The 18,462-nt window shown below is 39.8% G+C and overlaps 1 protein-coding gene across 1 annotated transcript in view; it reads right to left on the reverse strand.

Annotated features, from left to right (window-relative positions):
* myom3 (myomesin 3) overlaps positions 1 to 17,811 on the reverse strand; it is a 49,677-nt gene extending 31,866 nt beyond the window's left edge. The window contains exons 1-8 of the mRNA XM_063878972.1: positions 17,658 to 17,811; positions 15,435 to 15,562; positions 11,002 to 11,106; positions 6,555 to 6,708; positions 5,774 to 5,931; positions 4,560 to 4,652; positions 4,026 to 4,114; positions 398 to 442 (exon numbers count right to left, since the gene is read on the reverse strand). Of these exons, the coding sequence (XP_063735042.1) occupies positions 398 to 442; positions 4,026 to 4,114; positions 4,560 to 4,652; positions 5,774 to 5,931; positions 6,555 to 6,708; positions 11,002 to 11,106; positions 15,435 to 15,541 (751 nt within the window). The 5' untranslated portion in view covers positions 15,542 to 15,562; positions 17,658 to 17,811. The remainder of the gene's footprint in view (positions 1 to 397; positions 443 to 4,025; positions 4,115 to 4,559; positions 4,653 to 5,773; positions 5,932 to 6,554; positions 6,709 to 11,001; positions 11,107 to 15,434; positions 15,563 to 17,657) is intronic.
* Between the last annotated feature and the right edge of the window lie 651 nt (positions 17,812 to 18,462).

The raw sequence follows: 18,462 nt of genomic DNA on the forward strand, positions 1-18,462 counted from the left end.
GAGCAAAACATGATAAATCCCCTGCTGTCCCTGACATGAAATATACATGAGTGTCATTTCTGTTCAATTGGAAGCAACTTTTTCTGCAACTATACTAACTTGCATGAGCACACCCACCCACACACACACACACACACACACACACACACACACACACACACACACACTCCCACGACAAACAAACACAGTCAACTCGCTGCTCACTTTTAAAGCATCCGTATATTTCTTTATGAGGTGCAGCACGGACAGCAGAGCAGAGTGTCGTGTCACAGTCTTCAAAGCTCCCCCAGCACCCTCCCACCCACCCATTCTCGTTTCTGGTGGAGGGAACAACTTCAAAGGGTGGCTGAGAAAATGAAAGGGGATACTTTTCATTAGGCCCAGCCGTGAAACTTACCGGGGGTCTGCGAGCTCTCTGATCCAGCCCCTGCTCCTTGATATGCTGAATCGCAGGTTAGCAGAGCGGCAGAGCAGGACGGGTTTTAGAAAGGCAGTCAGGGTCAGAGATTGTGACAGAAACAGAGACGTTGTAAAATGAAAGAGGGAGACACAGAAGACAAATCAAACCTGGCAATGGCACATTCATGCAAGTCACATCCAATATACCCATTAACTTATTTTTAACAACCTGAAGTAAGAATATGAAATATAGATGAGAAAGAGAAGATATGAAGTGCATCATTAAAGCCTTTACAATCTAATTGATCTGCAACATTAGGGAACTTTACTTCATGCCAGGCACTGAGCCCTTTCAAGACACGATGGGTCATTTACAGGGTTGGAAGAGAAACCATTATTGTGTATATTTCCCAACTCTAATGATGTTTTCCTATACAGTATGTCACTACACCCACTATCCTCATTATTATTCATAATGCAACGGTTCTGCAATGATATCGGTTTTTCTCATCATTACGGTCTAGTGCTGATTTTCATCGAAATATGCAATGCATATAGGAACAAGAGTAATGACAAAAAGTGAAAATAATATTCAAATTTGAAGTTATTCCCTTTTGGCTCCCCCCCGGTAAAAGACAATTTGACTTGAGCAATGACAAGATTGAATGTATTAGGAGGCTGGAGATATGGATATGTGGTTCAAATTTGGCCCTGGCGGTGTCAGCACCCTGAGGGCATAAATGAAATGAATGTCTGCGCCCTAGCAAAATAAAGTAAGAAAATGTAAATGCTAATTTTTACAGCCTGACAAATGTTGGTCTTCAGAGGCTGACACAATATAATAATTATATTTGAAATATCACAAATCTAATGAGAATATATCAGCTATTTCACATTTCAAACTTAAACCAATAACATCAAACATTCCTGATAATAACATTTGATTACGAGGTTTGAGACATGTGGCCAAGCTGTGTAATGAGCAGTGTATTGTTCAATATAAATATCAGCTTGTCAGTTTCTTGTTACATACCGACCCAATATATACTTACAATCTTAATATATTTTCCCAATTTATCAGATGGGCTCTATAATGTGGCCTTGCCATGCAGTCAATGCCTCAGGCAGCAGTTGTTGAGTGCTAATAAAATAACACCATCTCATATTTGCACAAATCACAATGAAGAGATCCCCGCATTTTGTTCCCATATAACAGATATATAATAGAATTTGGAAACTGTTTAGCTGAGGAGCAGAATGAAGCAGGTTCTGACACATCTCCTTTCATTATCACTTATTATAGGCAGTCAAATTACACATAAGGCATCTGGTTTGTGAGTAACGCATAGCATCACAAAGAAATTCTATTGTCTTCTCCATCTGATTCTCATAAAGCTTTTATTGTTATCCATCATATGAGAACCAAGCAGGTATTTTCATACTTTGGTGTCATGATAGGCCATCTGCTATTCTTGAAAACTAAACATATTCAATATGTCTGCAGAAGGACAAAGTTAACATTCGTTTCTTGTGTTGTAGTAGTACGTAGTAAGTGTTTGTCCACCACTTTAAAGTAAAAAAATACTCCACTAAATGAAAATATGCTAACAGATGGAGACCCCAAATAAGTCATAAACACTGAATGACAATTGTTACCATCAAATCAGAGATACAGGGCTCAACGAAGGTTAGACTAAAGCACTTTTTTTGAGCAACCAAACAATCCTAAAATCAAATATGTAGGCTGATTTCAGATCACTTTTAGACCAACAATAAAGGGTCTTTGACATTGTGTTTGGTGATTGTAATATTTAATGTTTGTAGGATTGTATTTAAGTTTGTCTTATACAGGAAAAGGTTCAAGCTTGATTATCATCATAATTGCATTCAGGCTACTTTATTTTTTACCTTCATCTTTCTTGTAACAGTGGGCCTAAGCTGAAGCCTCATAGCCCATACAAATCATAAAGATCATCCGCCATTTAAAAAAAAGGATAGGTTTGTTTTTAGTAACCTAGTTTAACCACCTGCCAAACTAGGGGGTGTGGCCTTGGATCGCAAGCATGACGCTAAGGCTAGTTCACAGAAGTTGACGTACACATGGGAACATTCAGGCGCAAGTGGAGTGCTAATTAATGGAATCAGTGGACAGGCTGCCAATCGAAGCTAACACCTCAGTGGCTACCTGACTAAAGTTGATTTTGGACCGGTGCTGCTCCGTTTCTATAGGCCCAGCCAGACTGCACCATGGATATGTAGCTAATACTTACAGCATCCATCCGATTGTGTATTAAGAACTTTAACACCCTCACTTGAAGTATTGGACAACGTCTAGGTGGAATAAGAGCCTAGTTGTAAAACACATGCTGCATTTGTTTCTGCAGTTTTGATACAACATCCAGGAGCGTCACAAACAGCTGTTGGCCCGAGATTGACCTTACCTGCAAGATCGCCTGATGTCCTGAGACGCTTCAACCCCAACACTGGCTGACAGTGAGTAATGGACAAATATGATCCGTCCAGAAACAGTGAATTATCTTTTAAAGTTCCGCTCTAATATATTGATTATTTCTAACAGTAAGCTGTTGTTATTTATTTGTCAAAACTGGCATCGGTTGTTTGTAACATCGCGCAGAGTAAGCTGCATCCCTCTGATTTGGGATTTTCGTCATGTTATCCTCAGTGGTATTGCATTTTGGACGACAGTGAGAGGACATTTGCTCTCTGTGCTGTGTTGCTGCTGGGCTGTGTTCAGTCATTTGGTTGCAGCTCTTGATCTTCTTGCTGTGGGTTATTCCTTCATGTTCAGCAGTCTCTGCTTTTCTGTAAACTTCGCTGACCTGGTTTTATCCTGTCACTGTTTGTTTAAATCATATAATGCAATGCTAAGGTTGTGTAACTAATCTTGTTTTTCATTAAGTCAAGTGACATCAACTACAACATGTTTGAAATGTGTTTGGTATAATATTTCTGGATACTATTATTTACATCAATAAGTGTTGATATTCAATAACGATGTATATTTTCATGTGAGTTGCAGTATACATATTATTCAGGTTATTTTGTTCTTAAACAATGTCCTTATATATTTATAGAATAAGTTAAATTGTGTTTAAATCCAATTTACAGTTAAGTTGTGTTTTTTAATCCAGTTTTTTCTAGCTGACTTGAATAGGAAAAACATATTTTAAATGCAACATAGTATAATAATGTATTATTATTGACTATGTATAAAAAGACTAAGCTTGTTGTCTGTTTTATCCCTAAACATTTGTCATGCAACTACAACCGAGAAACTATTGGGCTGCTTATCACTTTATTAAAGTCACTTATACTGACTGGTCTTTCAAGCAATGGTGTGTGTGCACGGGTATTGCAAACCTTCACGGTGTAAATCCTGCTGTATTAATTCTCTTGGGACTGGTTATACAGCCTTTTGATCTTTTAGCTTCTCAGATGATTTATTCAACTGATATCCCCACTGTGTCTCCGTGACCCATAACCATTTTATAGCCTGTCTGGATAACTCTTGTTTTCCAGTCATTGAATTGTATCCCCATCTTTGTACCAGCCAGAAGTGTTTTCCAGCAGGCTGGAGCTGTTATGAAATCAGAAACTATACTCACAGTTCACCACAAGTGTTCCAAATGTCATAGCTTCCCCCAGGGGACTCTTGGCCACCACTTTATACTCGCCAGCATCATCAGGAGAGCACCTAAGGATTTAGAAAATGTATGTTACAGTATTAACTGCAATAAAAATGTACCTGCTGTGTTACAAATCTGTGCTTTTATTGCACTTTTTCTGCAGTGGCATACTTAACTCTGTGATGGCTGTTAAATGAATCCCAAAGACAACATAAAGACAAAAGGATGCAGTGGTTAACAACCACACCACACATACTAATTGACTATCTTCATTCTTTGAAGTCAGGTTATGGAGCAGACTTACAAATCAGCACCAGCATTCAGTCCTCAGTTTGACAGCCACATTTGATCTCATAACTCCACCATTTCCAAACCGTACCCATTTACATTATTCATTTATCTTAAATTAATTATTTTGAGAGGTCATGCTAGCCTCACATGCCCCATCTTACTCACCCATGCTTCATACTCTTTCTGCACATCCTTTATTAGCTATTTGAGGCAGTGACCTACCTTCTGATCTCCAGGGAGTTTACACCAAATTTTTGCTGAAGACTGTAGTTCCATGGTTGGTCAGACATTCTCAGTGGCACACCATCCTTATACCTGAGGAAGGAAGTGAGAAAAATAGCTAAGAGTGTGATTGATAGATAGATAGACAGATAGATAGATAGATAGATAGATAGATAGATAGATAGATAGATAGATAGATAGATAGATGGATAGAAGTACTTTATTGATCCCAATTTTGGAAATGTTTTCGTTGCAGCAGCATAAAAACAAGGCAATGTAATTACAATAAAATAAAATAGCATTTAAAAAGAAGAAAGTAAAAAATATACAATTACAATATACTATTTTTGAATATCAAAGGAGTATTAACAATGGTCTTTGTAAAGTTAGTATGTGATCTTAAACACTGATTACTTATGCACATCTTTCGCTAATCAAATGTAAGTTTTCTGAGTTTCTAACAGCCAGAGGGGCCGTTTGATCTCTAATTCTGTCTTGTGCTGGGCAGCCGTTTGCAGCTCATTGGGCTTGATAGATCCCATATGGGATGGTTAAGCCCACGAGCTTCAGGTTATCTAGATCTCAGCTTAAATTCATGAATACTTTGCACCCTCAGTCTATTCATCAACTAGTCTCACAGCAGCTAGAGTATCAAGGTCGACAGTTTGGCGCGTTGCCTGAATTAACACAGGTGATTTCATATTAATGCAGGGGGCAATATTCAAGGTTCAGAATTGTAGTGCCATGACTTTACATTTTGCAAGCAACTCATAGACTTTGAGCACGACACACATTAATAAGTTGTATGTTGTATGTGTACAGGTGTACAGGTATAACCTAAACTTTTTCACCTGATAGTCCAATACCCTTATATTATCAAGCATCAACAATGAAGAATTGAGAAATGATCTATTAAAGTAGTTGTACATATTTTCATTGTTGTTTGACTGATCTAATACAGAGTTAAAGTAAGATATATAAGAAGTCTTATACATTTTTTGTAGTTTTTCCCTGAAAGCTATTACTTCAGGCCATGTCACTTTTCCGGCTCTGACTCTATCTAACCAAGCATGAAACTAAATTATAATGACTCCAGTTGCATTACGACCCGAGCAGTAGCCTTTAATAAAAACTGCTGGAAAATGAAATCACCATAGGCCAATAGAGGCCAAAATAATATAGTCCAGCACAGCAGCAGAGACAGAATTTCTTACCAGGTGACCTTTGGGGGTGGGCGGCCCTGGATAATACAGGACAGTGTGACAGTCATGCCCTCCCACACAGTGTGGGCCCTCAGGGGGACCGCAAAGTCTGGGGCCCTCTGACTCAGACGCTCCAGGTACTTCATGTGGGCAGATGCCTTGTTTTGTGCCTGGAGCCCAGATAAATTCAGTAAAATGATAAATAAAAAGAAGATTTTGCAGAAAGGACTAAAATAATACTGCTCACTGTAACTCTAAAGTAAACTTTATTTTCGAAAGGCAGCATTCAAATCTTTACTGAGAATAACACTGAAACTGTAGGAAAAAAGCTGTAAACAAGAAGTGACCACAAACATATTATATTGTTTATCTATGATACATTAAAAGTTGAATAAACTAGGTCACTTGTGATGTTTTCTAACCACTCTCCACTCTGCAGCGTGTCTTAAAGAAACGCAGACTCTTTGTATGTTCATTAAATGTAGGCAAAGTCATAAATCATATCTGAAGGATTTAAATTTTAATATTAATTTAATTTAAGCTAATTCTTCCTCATTTGTATACTACTCATTTTCTTTGGTAAGAGTTAAAAAGTGCAGGTTAGATCACGTGTGACAAACCAGACTCAAAGATCAGACCGAGCAGATCTTAATAAACTCGACTATTTGTTCTTCTCCACTGCATTGAAACCGGCTTAAGAGCATAATGAATATAAGTAATATTGTGTTGACAAATCTGAGTACAAAGCAGTCCTTGTTACAGGTTATTCCTAAGACCCACATTCAACTTTTACCTGCTTGCGAAGGGCCATCTTGTCAACGCGTTTGCGTAACACACGCTGGTTCCTGATCACTTCCAGCTCCACCTTCTCAGCCTCGTTCCCAAACATGGTCCACTCATCTCTCTGATACCCCTTTTCAGCATCCAGAGTATCCTTCAGGATTTCCCTGGTGGATCAAGGTCCAATATTTATATATATACCTGTATGTATATACAGAGCTATTTCATTTCTGTTGTCTGTAAGCAGAACTCATTGTTTCAAACTTGATGCTAACTTAACAACACATTAAACAAATTCAAACTACATTCATTCACTAAATTCATACATACATATTTTCAGGTGCTCAACATGTTACTCCAAGGCTTGATGTGAAGTAGTTATCTTCATTTAAAAATAAATAAATCAGACTGAAAATAATTCCGACCTCCATTAGACGAGGTGACACGAGTGGAGTCAGCCAAATGTTTGAGCAAGGTTTGGAAGTATACGGGTTGACCTCTGAGAGAAACAAAACAGCAATTTTACATAGATTTCTTTTGGCAAGGAAACATTTTTCCCCCCGTCTCAGTCCATTTGCAGACAAATGCTAGTTTTATGATATTTGGCAGTCTATAGTTTAGAATGCTCAGTGATGAGGAGGTGGGCTGTTTGCTGCTCCATTTAAGCCTACGTGTCATTTCACATGAGCACCATTCTCACACACACACGTCTCAAAGGTTTTGAGAAGTTTTTTTTACGAGTGGAATATGAAGCCCTGCTGCCACTGCTGATCCACATCACTGTGAAGAGGCATGTGGCTGGTACTCTAAAAATGATGTGTGCCTCTCCAGGACTCCCTCAGGTGTGGACAGTTAAAATTTCTGCTGTGTCGCCACATGTGTCACATCCTTGACATTCTCTTTCATCGAGTTGGTGACAGGATGATAGTCTATTCACGCAGTAAAATTAAGGTAGTCATTCTTTGCATTGATAGCAAGGTGGCATATTAAGTAGGGCATTTGTCATAACTCTGGACTGTGGTTTAAGGCTTTGATTTACATCTTAGTTATATTGGGATTGTTAGGCAACACAGCTCTACCGCTGTTGAAGCTGGGCTCTGAGCCGAATGTAAAGGCGGTCAAACAAAAGCAGTAGGACCTCTGATCATCTAAAATATTAAACATGTGTGTTGTATGTTGTAGCTGTGAATATATATCCATATGTACATGGCATCGCACATTCTCAGGTGTATGCAGCAGTTTATCCATATGCATGAAGTGTATACGCACTCCAACACACACAATTATGAATTTGGTATGCCTTTTTAAATGCACTGTTTTAATCAACCCAGTACTCCTCACTCTCTTAGCCAGAGGGGTGCGTATCCCAAATCATCTTTTGATTGACATTCCACAGGGTTTGATTATCAGAACATATAATTCACACACATATTGCCACAAAAAAACAGAGAGACAGAATTTTAGATATTCACACACTTCTCTGAGCTTCGAGGGCCACTAGAGCATGAATGGCCCTACAAATGCTTGCAATAATTCAACGATGCACAAAGGGCATGAATAAATATGCAAATTAGTATGTGCATGCATGCATAGATGCATATGCAGACAAATGCTAGCCCACACACACTCACTCTCAGGGGCTCAGAAACATGATTTAGACTTTTTCTGCCACAGGCTCATTTAGTAAAGGGTGTGCCTGTCAGTATTTTTAATCTCTGTTGGCTCAGATTTTAAGCCTTGGGGGATTCAACCGCTGGAACACATCAAGTCAGTGGGTATGAGAGGGTTTATGGCTTAATTATTGCCCCAAATGGAAATGTTAATATTGCATATTGGTGCGAACAACAGCAAGTGAGTCAGCTGCTTAATTTACATGTTACCCCCTTACCTCAAGGAGTTTGTAGAAGAGAAACCATTATGTGAGTCTTACAGTAATGTGCAATTGGAGCCCCACTTGCCAACACAGAAAGATCTAGAGCATTCATTTCCATACAAATCAAAACAAATGTCATGCTCCAACATCTTCCAACACTGAGGCCCTTCCAGAAATAGTTTGCCAATCCGCGGGAGCTTCTTCCTTCCGTCCTTCCGCTCTTATCCAGGGAGGAGTCAATCATGTCGAGCATTACTAGATTTCAAGCCTTCCGTCTAAAATATCCATCCACACAATGCTCGTCTCTGTGCTTCTGAGTGGCATAAGATTTGTGAAGAATTGAAGTTGGATGGGGAAATTGCACTTCAGAGGTAATCGTCCTTTCTGGTTAAAGAGGTAGATGGTGTAAAAATCTGAAGGTGACACAAGTGAAATGATGAGATGGAGGCTTGAGGTGTTGGCATGGAAGATGGCCCCTAATAACATGCAGAATTGGCAGGGCCACATCGCCACAGCTGAGGCTCATCACTCTCCGATGGGTTTTTGTCTTTCAAAAGGGTTTGATTGCACCCTCAATGACTTCCTGCCTTTTCACTCTCCCTCCTTGGCAACTTCTTCACCTTTTAATACAGATTGTGACCTCTGTCTGTCCCTCTATTTACTCTTGCCAGCCAGAGCATCATTTTACGGCTTAAAGAATAAGATATCCATGTTTTTTTTTTAGCGTAGATGACAAAGTCTACATCAGAGATGTCAAATCTGTTTCGAGAGTTTAATCTATTTCCGAACGGATTAGAGAACAGAAAAGAGGCTACCTTTAAGCCTCCAAATGTCAAGGTGCTGTTGAATCCCTACACGGATAGACATTGTGACCCAGACAGGACAAGGTGCTCCTACTTTAGAGAAAAAGATTTTGGTAAATCAAATCCTGTCACAGGAGGCAAAAATCCCCTCATTTCCTGTTCTCAGTGACCTAAACCTCTCTTTTCTGGGACTTATTTTTAGGTATATGAAATACCCCCCATGACAACTGAGCGGTAATCCTGTCCTCACAACATGATCATAAGAAACCTTACAAAATTAAAGGTGGCTAATACGAGCTGTCAACAAAATCCTCTCAGATTCTGATTCACTAATAAATTAAAGACTTTCTGTAGTTGGCAGCAAATTATGTCCAGCGACGAGCCACATGCTGATTTGGATGGTTAATTTTGCAGTCGACGTGTTACCTCTGTGGGTAACAACATCTGATTTATATCTCCAAGACAGTCTTAGCAATTTATTCCTGGGGCTGCATCTTACACATGTTTCATTCGTGATTAATTTGCCACCTACGTTCTTTATAAATTCTTTATACAACTGGTCTGAACAATTTTTAAAAATCTGAGGAAGTAAAACTACAATCAATAATGTCTTGAAATGTCCTTTTCTTTCTCTGGCCAACACTCAAAACCCAAAGATATTCTGTTTAATGTCAAATAAGAACATTTTAGGAAACTGCAACCAGACCTTTTTTCTCAACGAAGGACTTAATTATCAAAATAGTTGCAGATGGATTTTCTGTCCGTCCTCTAACAATCTTTTATCATATCGGATGTGTGGCTCTTTTCTCCATCAAAGAAGATATAAAAGTTCCTTCTGTAAGACTCATTGGTATAGCTTATTGGCTTCAAGACATCCGTGAGACAGCAAATGATAGAAGACGTCCCCAGCTGGCCTTTTACAGACGGAGATGAGTGAAGAAATGCTTCTGATTTCAACTGTTTATCAAGACTCTCTGAAGGCATTGGAGCTCATGTGCTGTCACTGGCTTGCAGGGCAAAGCAACCGTGAAACTTGACCCACTCCACTTTCTCAAGTAAAGTGGAGAGAGAGGATGTGGTGTGACTACTGATGGAGAGGCAGAATTGTATTACACATCAGCCAGGAAGGAAGTCCTCTTTAGAAAAGTGGACCCCTTGGGTTCCTTCTTAAAGTCTTTTAGTTCAGCATAACAAAATGAGGCTCATCCACAGTTGTTGCCCATTGTGCGCCAACAAAAGATTACAAACTAAAATGAGGAATACAAATAATGTGCCTAGAATGAGAGACGCAGATGGTGGCCATTAGAAGTAGGGCTGCAACTAACATATTAGTGTTTACTATCAATTAATCTGCAGCTGCCTTAATTTGCCTCATACATTGACTTGGCTATTAGAAGTTTTTCAAAAAGTTTCTTAGTTGTATTAATGGCTGATGCTGTGCGACAAAATATCCATTAAATATGTTGTGTGTATTCCTTTAACCATGCTGTATAAAGCCCTTGTGGGCAATGTTGCAAACCAATGAGCAGGCTGTTTTATTGCAACGTAACATTTTTATAATTAATGCATCACTGTGATACTCAAGACACTCACGCCTGATTATTTCACCCATGAACTATTTCTTAATTGATTATCCCGAATATCTATTCCATCAAACACTGTATTAATATTGTGATGTATGTAATTACATTCACCACAGTGGAGGCTTTGATCCATATCATCAGAGCAAGTCTTAAATGATGAAAAACACAAGCCAATATATTCTTCTGGATTCTATCTCTCACCATGTCCTGTGGCGGGGGAGGCTGTCCATGTCCAGGAGTTCCTTGACGGACAACAGGTCAGCGGGGATGATGGGATAGAAATCAGAATAGGAGGCTTCCTCATCACTGTTATCAAAAAAACCAAACAAAGCCGGTTACAACATCTTGCATATCATCAAATTACACAGGTGAGAGATTCAAAAATAGATATTTTCCCTTGTCATTGAGTGTTCACATTAGCATGCCTATTCATTTTGTCATGGTCTACGGCACGTTATCCGATCTCAAGTTCATCAGACTGTTATTCTCCTCTGCCACTAGACAGCAGCAGCGATTCTCCTATTCTCCGTGTGAACAGCAGAGGTGGCTGTACAGAGCTCCGGTTAATGTAGGCAAACATATACACAACCTATCATTTATTCAAGCACTCCAGGGATTCAGTTTAAAACTAGCAACTCCTATCTTATCTACAGACTGAAAACAGCTTTAATGGATATTGTGTATCCCTTCTTCTTGTTGTGAAGAACTAGTGAGGTAAACATTGACAGACCAAAATCAAACAGAGCAATGTAAACTGCAAAGAAATGAGAATCCATAAAAGACAGACCCCACTTTAAAGTGCGATGTCAATATTGTTTTTCGCCCTTGTGTCAATCTGTGCGGCGGCTCAGGGGTGAGCTAGCTAGCGTGGCTCATGGTGTGGCACAGCAGATTTGTTACTGCTCAGTAAACAGTGTTTTCTAAAACATTACAAAGGAATTTACAGATTCACATGTGAATATATTTGAATGTCAACCAACTCTTCCCCACAAAGATACGATTTAAGACAATGGCAGTGCAGGCTACAGTTTTAGTGTCACTCGTCTGCTGATAATACACTCTGTGTGTTGTCTTTTCAGATTGTTTTCCATCAGGAATGCCTGCCGCAATGTTTTTAACACTCTTACATTTTTTGTATTTCACCAAGCAGAGCAGCAGATAAAATACTGCAGGGTATGGTTGACCTGTTTTCTCTCAAGTGCAATAAATGTTTTGACCATCATCAGCTGCTTCTCCTCTGTCAGTGTTCCCCTTTTACGCTCTGGTATAAAAACACACATGCTATTGTCTACAGAGAGCTTATATAATGAGGGGTAACAGGGTGTGCTGATGTGCCCACGTAGATAAATGATGACAGTGTGCTGTTTATGAGTCAAAGGGGTTTTGGACATGACCCAAGAGGTCGTTCTTGGTACAATGGCGTTTGTAATTAGTGCGGCATCATAGCATGCAATGTTCAGTTTTAATCCACAATGTGTCCCTGTCAACATGTGGCAGAGCTGGGTGGGCTCCAGTTGATGCACTTAGACATGATGAACCAAACATAGAGCGGTCACTGGACACATGCAGGAAAGTGATTCTAAATCAAAAGCACTGACAGCTGCTGTCTCTTTCTTTACGACGTCTAAATTAGTCTTTTCATCATAGTCATGCAGACAATCACATAATATACACACACCATACTGTAGGCAGACTTGCTTGAGCCCACAATGAAGCATGAGCTCTCAGTTTAAAGCGCCAACAATCAAACTGAGCCGACCTCATCTATGCACCCCCAATGACAGGAGAGGGGCAATTGTTGTTGGCGCCAAGGTCACTTGAGGCTATGAAAGGCATTTTTGTAACAAGAGAGGCATTCACTTGTGCTGTGCCGTAATCCTCGAATGACGGTTGCTCTTTTAAAGAGGAATTACAACATCAGTGAGAGGATATTTTAACTTGCTAACCAGCATGCTTTGGCCTCACGTTGAAGCAATATACATGTGGTTAAAAGTTTACAGAAAAACAAGTTTCAAAGACTATGTGCCAGAACTGTATATTTACCCAGGTGTGTACACAACCCCCAACCTCCATTGCTGCCAGCGTCTAGCCTCAGGCAAAACCTTCAACAAGCCATGCTGTAAATGGCAATGCAAATTTAAATGACTTCTCGTTTTATTTTGTTTGTAAACTACGGGATATTTCCCCATTTTACGGTATACACAGGACTACTTCTGCTTTTTCCTTCTTATTTTTCCCTTTTTTAAAGTTAGGTTCCCTTTGAATGTTGTTGAGTGGCTCTGGGCGTTTAATAATAAACAACAGAGGCTACAGCTGGGCAGTATCAAGTACAGCCCACAGATGCATACACACTGGGACATAAACACAAATTGCGTGCATATAAACAGGAACATACACACATGTTCACCCATGCGTTCAAATGAATAGTGCAGTGAGAAAGAGAGTGGAAGTTGTGCTTTTATGTGTTTATCAACAACAGACTTCCTCAATATATAAACCTGGTATTACTAGAACATTTTAAAAAAGAGGAATACATCTGAAAGCAACTGAATAACCTGCCTTTGTTGTTGTATGCATGTCAACACCTTCTGCTAACAACAGTCATGTCGATAAATGTGTCCCTCCAATGATGGATCTTCTGGATATACATTTCACATTGCGCCCCTCTGTGTCTTTAAGCTAAAACTATAGATGAATTGCTTATTTTCATCATCCCTCATGAGAGAAATTGGTCTAATAGCCTTTGTTCTCCAGTGAAGATGGCAGAGCCACAGGTTAGCCTAATCTAATAACTCACTGCAGCAGGGGGCCCTTTGAAAATATATTTGACTTGAGACTATTAGGGCGGTAGGGCAGGTCCAGAAGTGATTCATATTAGATTTGGTTGGAATACTCTTGGAGCACCGGTGGGCCTGCTGTGAGAGATTTTTGTTTAGATCTTTTCAGGTCTTCTGCCACCTTGCAACCTGACAAGGCCTACTGCATGTGAGTAAGTGTCTGTGGGGGTGCAATAAGGTTCATTTAGTATCTGTCCTGGAGCTTTCTTGAGCATCTTTAGGATGAATTTAAGGGGCAACATTTTGTTGACTGCTGTTTCAGGAAGTCACTGTGTTCATCACATCTCGGAAGTCACTCCAGGACAAAGACAGTTTGTTTATTACTCTGACATTAAATCTGAGTTGCTGCCTGTTTGTTATATTATTCTGCCACTTGTTTAATTGTGTTTCAAAATGTTCGCATTATTGCAGTCCCACTTGCTGCTGTTCATATGTGTCTTTCAACTCACTGGTTGACTGGAACGACTCCAATTGGTGATGCTACAATAAGACCACTATAAACAAAGTCAAACAACTGCAACTGTACTAACAGTTGTTTATTCAATGGCCTGCTAATGCGGAAAACTCTTGTACCATGTCCGATTAACCTATGCAGAGAGACTGTTTTTTACATATCAATAAACATTGTAGAAGTGTTTGCTCAAGCCAGTAAATCAGGAATTGTCAATTTATCCCCAACCAGAGACAGACTGTGTTTATGTTTGTGAATGCTGTTTATGGGAATGTGTTGTGCTAACAGCTAGCGCCAGTGGCCCACAGGGTATACTTGAGAGGATGCAATGTCTCATTGGGCTCAGAATAACCAGCCTGCCATATGTTCCTCTTTAATAAATAGCCTGCTTTGTTCAACCTTCATCTAAAAAAATAAAAAAATACAACTTGTGTGTGTGATCTATCAGGACAACCTTGAGCAAAATAAACTGTACTTACTTTATCATTTATAAAAGTCTACATTCAGGGGAGAAACCTAAACCTGAGTTCATTTCTGATACCTATCTCTTTCTTATCATGTCATTCAATCCATTAATCCTACTTCATAGTGTTTGTGCTCATTCATAAATCTGCCTATGAGGGTGGGATTTTTTTACTTGGTTACAAAAATTATCTGCTTTTTTTAATGAATTGTAGAGCCATAAGTTCCATTCACCTGATACGCATGCAGTGATTTCTCCTAACTTTGCCTCATTTTCAGAAACTCATTTCCACAAAATGCCTGAACGGAGATGCATGCTGCACTAGAATGTTCCATTTGTTTTAATTACAATCAGACTTAAGGGCTCAATATGAGTCATGATGACTTGTCTAGATGAGTATTATGTTTTTTATTGTTGTAACGTTACAGTTGAAACTTCTCCAGCCGATACCAAATTCTACTGATTGTACTTTTTGTTTTTAGGCAGAAAATACTGAAACTGTTTTAACCCAAAGGTAAGGGATTAAGCCCCTCGATTTGACTCTGTTGTTTACTTCCTTAACAAAGTGACATCACTAACGCCTATGCTTCTTTTGGCTAGCGTTCCAAAACATTGTACATGATAGGCAAAAGGGGGCGTCACATCTCTAAGTTGTTGACCAATCACAACAGCAAGCTAAATCAGAGCAGACTGGGCTCTGGTTTGAGAAAAATAAAGACCTTTTTAAACATTAACGCTTGTAAAGATATCACAGTAGAGAGACAAAATATATATGAGAATATTTACTCTTCATGAAGTTATGAAGAGTGTTCTGGTTGTATCACTTCAGTAAATCATCTGAAAACCTTTGCCACTACTGAAGTCATGACAGGCATGTTTGTACCTGGAGGTGAAGGTCTTCTTCTTGATCTGGGAGGACAGTTGCATGCTCTGAGACATCTTGGACGACTGCTCCTCCTGCTCTCGCTGCATCACCGTCCTGGTTTCCATGGTAGACCACCCAACTGACACCTGTGGAGCGAAAGGAGGCTAGGAGTGAGGATGCAGAGGTGTGCAGGAGGCAACGGGACTAAAGGGGATCTAGCCAACTCAAAGCGAAATTAATGATCACTTTAAATTGTAGAGCCTTGGCTAGAGACAAGAAAATTGTGATTTGTGTTTGAATGACATTATAGGTATGTTTTTATACTACATTTACATTATTTGATTATTCATGTTTTGGGGGTGCAGGGTTGTGCATAGGTCTCCGGCTTCATCCCTTATTTATAGTTAAAGGGGTGTGAAAAACTGTCATTTATCAAGCCAATGTTTTGGCATTATCAAAAGGGGAAAGTCTTAGGATTTCTTGAAATATCTGGGGACTAGCAACCCCAAGTCATAGCATGACATAATGTTTCTCAATCAATATTTTCTGCAATTACATCCCACATCGGAAGACTCATTCATCTAACGTCAACACCCTCCTGAATTTCATTCGGAGCACCAAACACACCCACCATAAGCGGGGTTCGATTTAAAATGTCTTTAATTCACTTTGGAGAGGGTCATTGTTGTCTGAAATTCAATACTCAGATGCAGCCTTTAGATATGCAGCTATTGTTGAAAACATTTGACAAAAGCACTGAACTTTGAAAATAACAAGGGCAGCAACCTATAGTTATTTTCATTATTGTTTTTCCTGCAGATTATCGCCTAGATTTATTTATGTTTTTTGGCAATAAAATGTCAGAAAATAATGGAAAAGGCAGTCCAATTTTTCCAAAGCCAAAGATGATCTTCACAAACCTTGTTTTGTGTGTCCCCCCACGCCCCCATTAAAAGAGACTGTAGAAAATAACGAAAATGAACATTTGAGAAGGCGGGTTTGCATATCTTTTAGTCTTTTGAAATTAAACCATTTATTTATAAATTATATGGTTTATTGTAAACCCAGAAGTGTAATGCCCAGAACTTTATTGTTTTCACAATTTTGTCATTTGTGATAGCTATTTTGAAATGGGAAAACCCAAAAATCATATAAACAATTTCATAGGAGCAGAGTATGGTTTGTGGAATAAAGGTTATGTTTAGTCCCACGTTACATGAATCAACCCTTTGCTTTGCCGCTGAGCCACTAATAATTCATCAGCTGAGGTCCACCATGCTACTGCCCTCACAGTGCCAGTCATTAATCACGCGGCGGCTCTGGGGAAGTGAGCGCAGAACGCGCCCAACAAACAGAATCAGGCCGCTGCTGAATGATAGCTTCATTCACCCACTCCCACTAGCACCTGTTATTGCTTGAAACAAGCATAATGTGTTATTTCCTCTCATCTCCCCTCAATTACACCTCGAAAAACTGCAGCAAGCTAGCTCACAGGCTAACAGGCTAGTGAGCCAGCTGTATCCCCTGTTGCGTATTTGTAGTGCAAGGAGAGATGTTTGTTTGAACACTTTTAATGGAAGGTCGACCTCTGGTACATTAAAATTGATCAGTCTCCATGGGTAGACCTGGATCTCAGGCGCCCGGAGGGAGCAAAAGCAAAGCAGTGCTCTTTTGTACACATGGTGTTGCTTTCAGACTCTGGAGGGAATTGAGTTTCCAGGTCTCTGATAATAATATAAAAGCTGTATCAACAGAGGAATAAGGAGAAAAATGGTTTACTATTACACACGCTGAAGAGGAAGGCGTTATCTTAACATGATAGGAGCTTGCTTTATATGCCTCCCGAGAGAGAAATTAAAAGCTACAACCAATTCAATTCAACTCAACTCAATTCAAAGTGGCTTTATTGGCATGAAAGTTAAGGAAAAATGTGGGTGTAAAACCACCATGGCCATCAAATTACGAGACCATTAAGAAGAACAGCTAGCTGGAGTGAAGATCAAAGATTTAGAAAAAAACTACAAGAAAAAAAACGCCTTCTGACAATACAAAGAAAGGGGAATAATTAACAACATAAAGCTGATGTACGGGAGGCTGAGTGTATGCGTGATCCTCACATTTAACGTAGATTTTTTATATTTAATGTGGCAGTAACCTGTCAAAACAAATGACAGACAGAAAAAGTTGTGTTGCATTTGTGCTAGATCTTGTTGAAGACTGAGAATAGGAAATCCCACTCACGCTTGCTTTAAAGAAACAGGTGAAGTCCTCTGGGGGCCAAAGATCTGTAGGACGGATATATCCCACTTCCTTTCCGGTCTGCCTGTCTGTCTCTCTCTCTCCTTGAAGATCCTCTTCAATCTTGCTGTCTCACCTCTCAGGATTTACTGTCGGTCTACCTCACTCTCTCCTGTCTCTATGCCTCTCTTGATGAAGCGGTGAGGGTGACCCTGAACACAAAGTGTCCTTCAGTGCCAAGAATGTCGACAACACAATGCCCTCTCATTCTTAAGTTGGTAAATATAGACCAATGACAGCCCTCCCCTGTACACACGCACACATGAGTTTACACCACATGCAGTCCTCACAAAACCACCACAAGCACATAAACACAGATCATTAGCGTCCACCGGATCGATTTACAGACAGCTCAGAGGACAGGCGGCTACGAGATGACACCACAGCTCCCTGTACGATAAGAGAGGCTGGAAAGAATGACTGGAATTGCTGGAAGATACAGTTGGAACAGCCTCAGGAGAACAACTGGCTGCAGAGGAACTACGAATGTCTGCTCAATAAATGTCACTTTAAGAAATATGTATTTATCTCGGCCCTCTCAGCACTATCCCACCTGGGTACAAAGAATGCGAAATGAAAGGCTTAGAAAATGTCAAGCAGGTGGAGAGAGGAGACAGAGGGCTGTGGGGAGAGAGGGAAATGGAAAGACAGACATGGAAAAATACTAGAATAAGACTTTGGCTTCATGTGCCACTGAGCAACTTCCATAAATGAGTGGGGTCCCGCCTCGAATGCTGTATCCAGTTCT

Source organism: Eleginops maclovinus, chromosome 3, assembly GCF_036324505.1.
Source record: "Eleginops maclovinus isolate JMC-PN-2008 ecotype Puerto Natales chromosome 3, JC_Emac_rtc_rv5, whole genome shotgun sequence".
Lineage (NCBI taxonomy): Eukaryota > Metazoa > Chordata > Actinopteri > Perciformes > Eleginopidae > Eleginops > Eleginops maclovinus.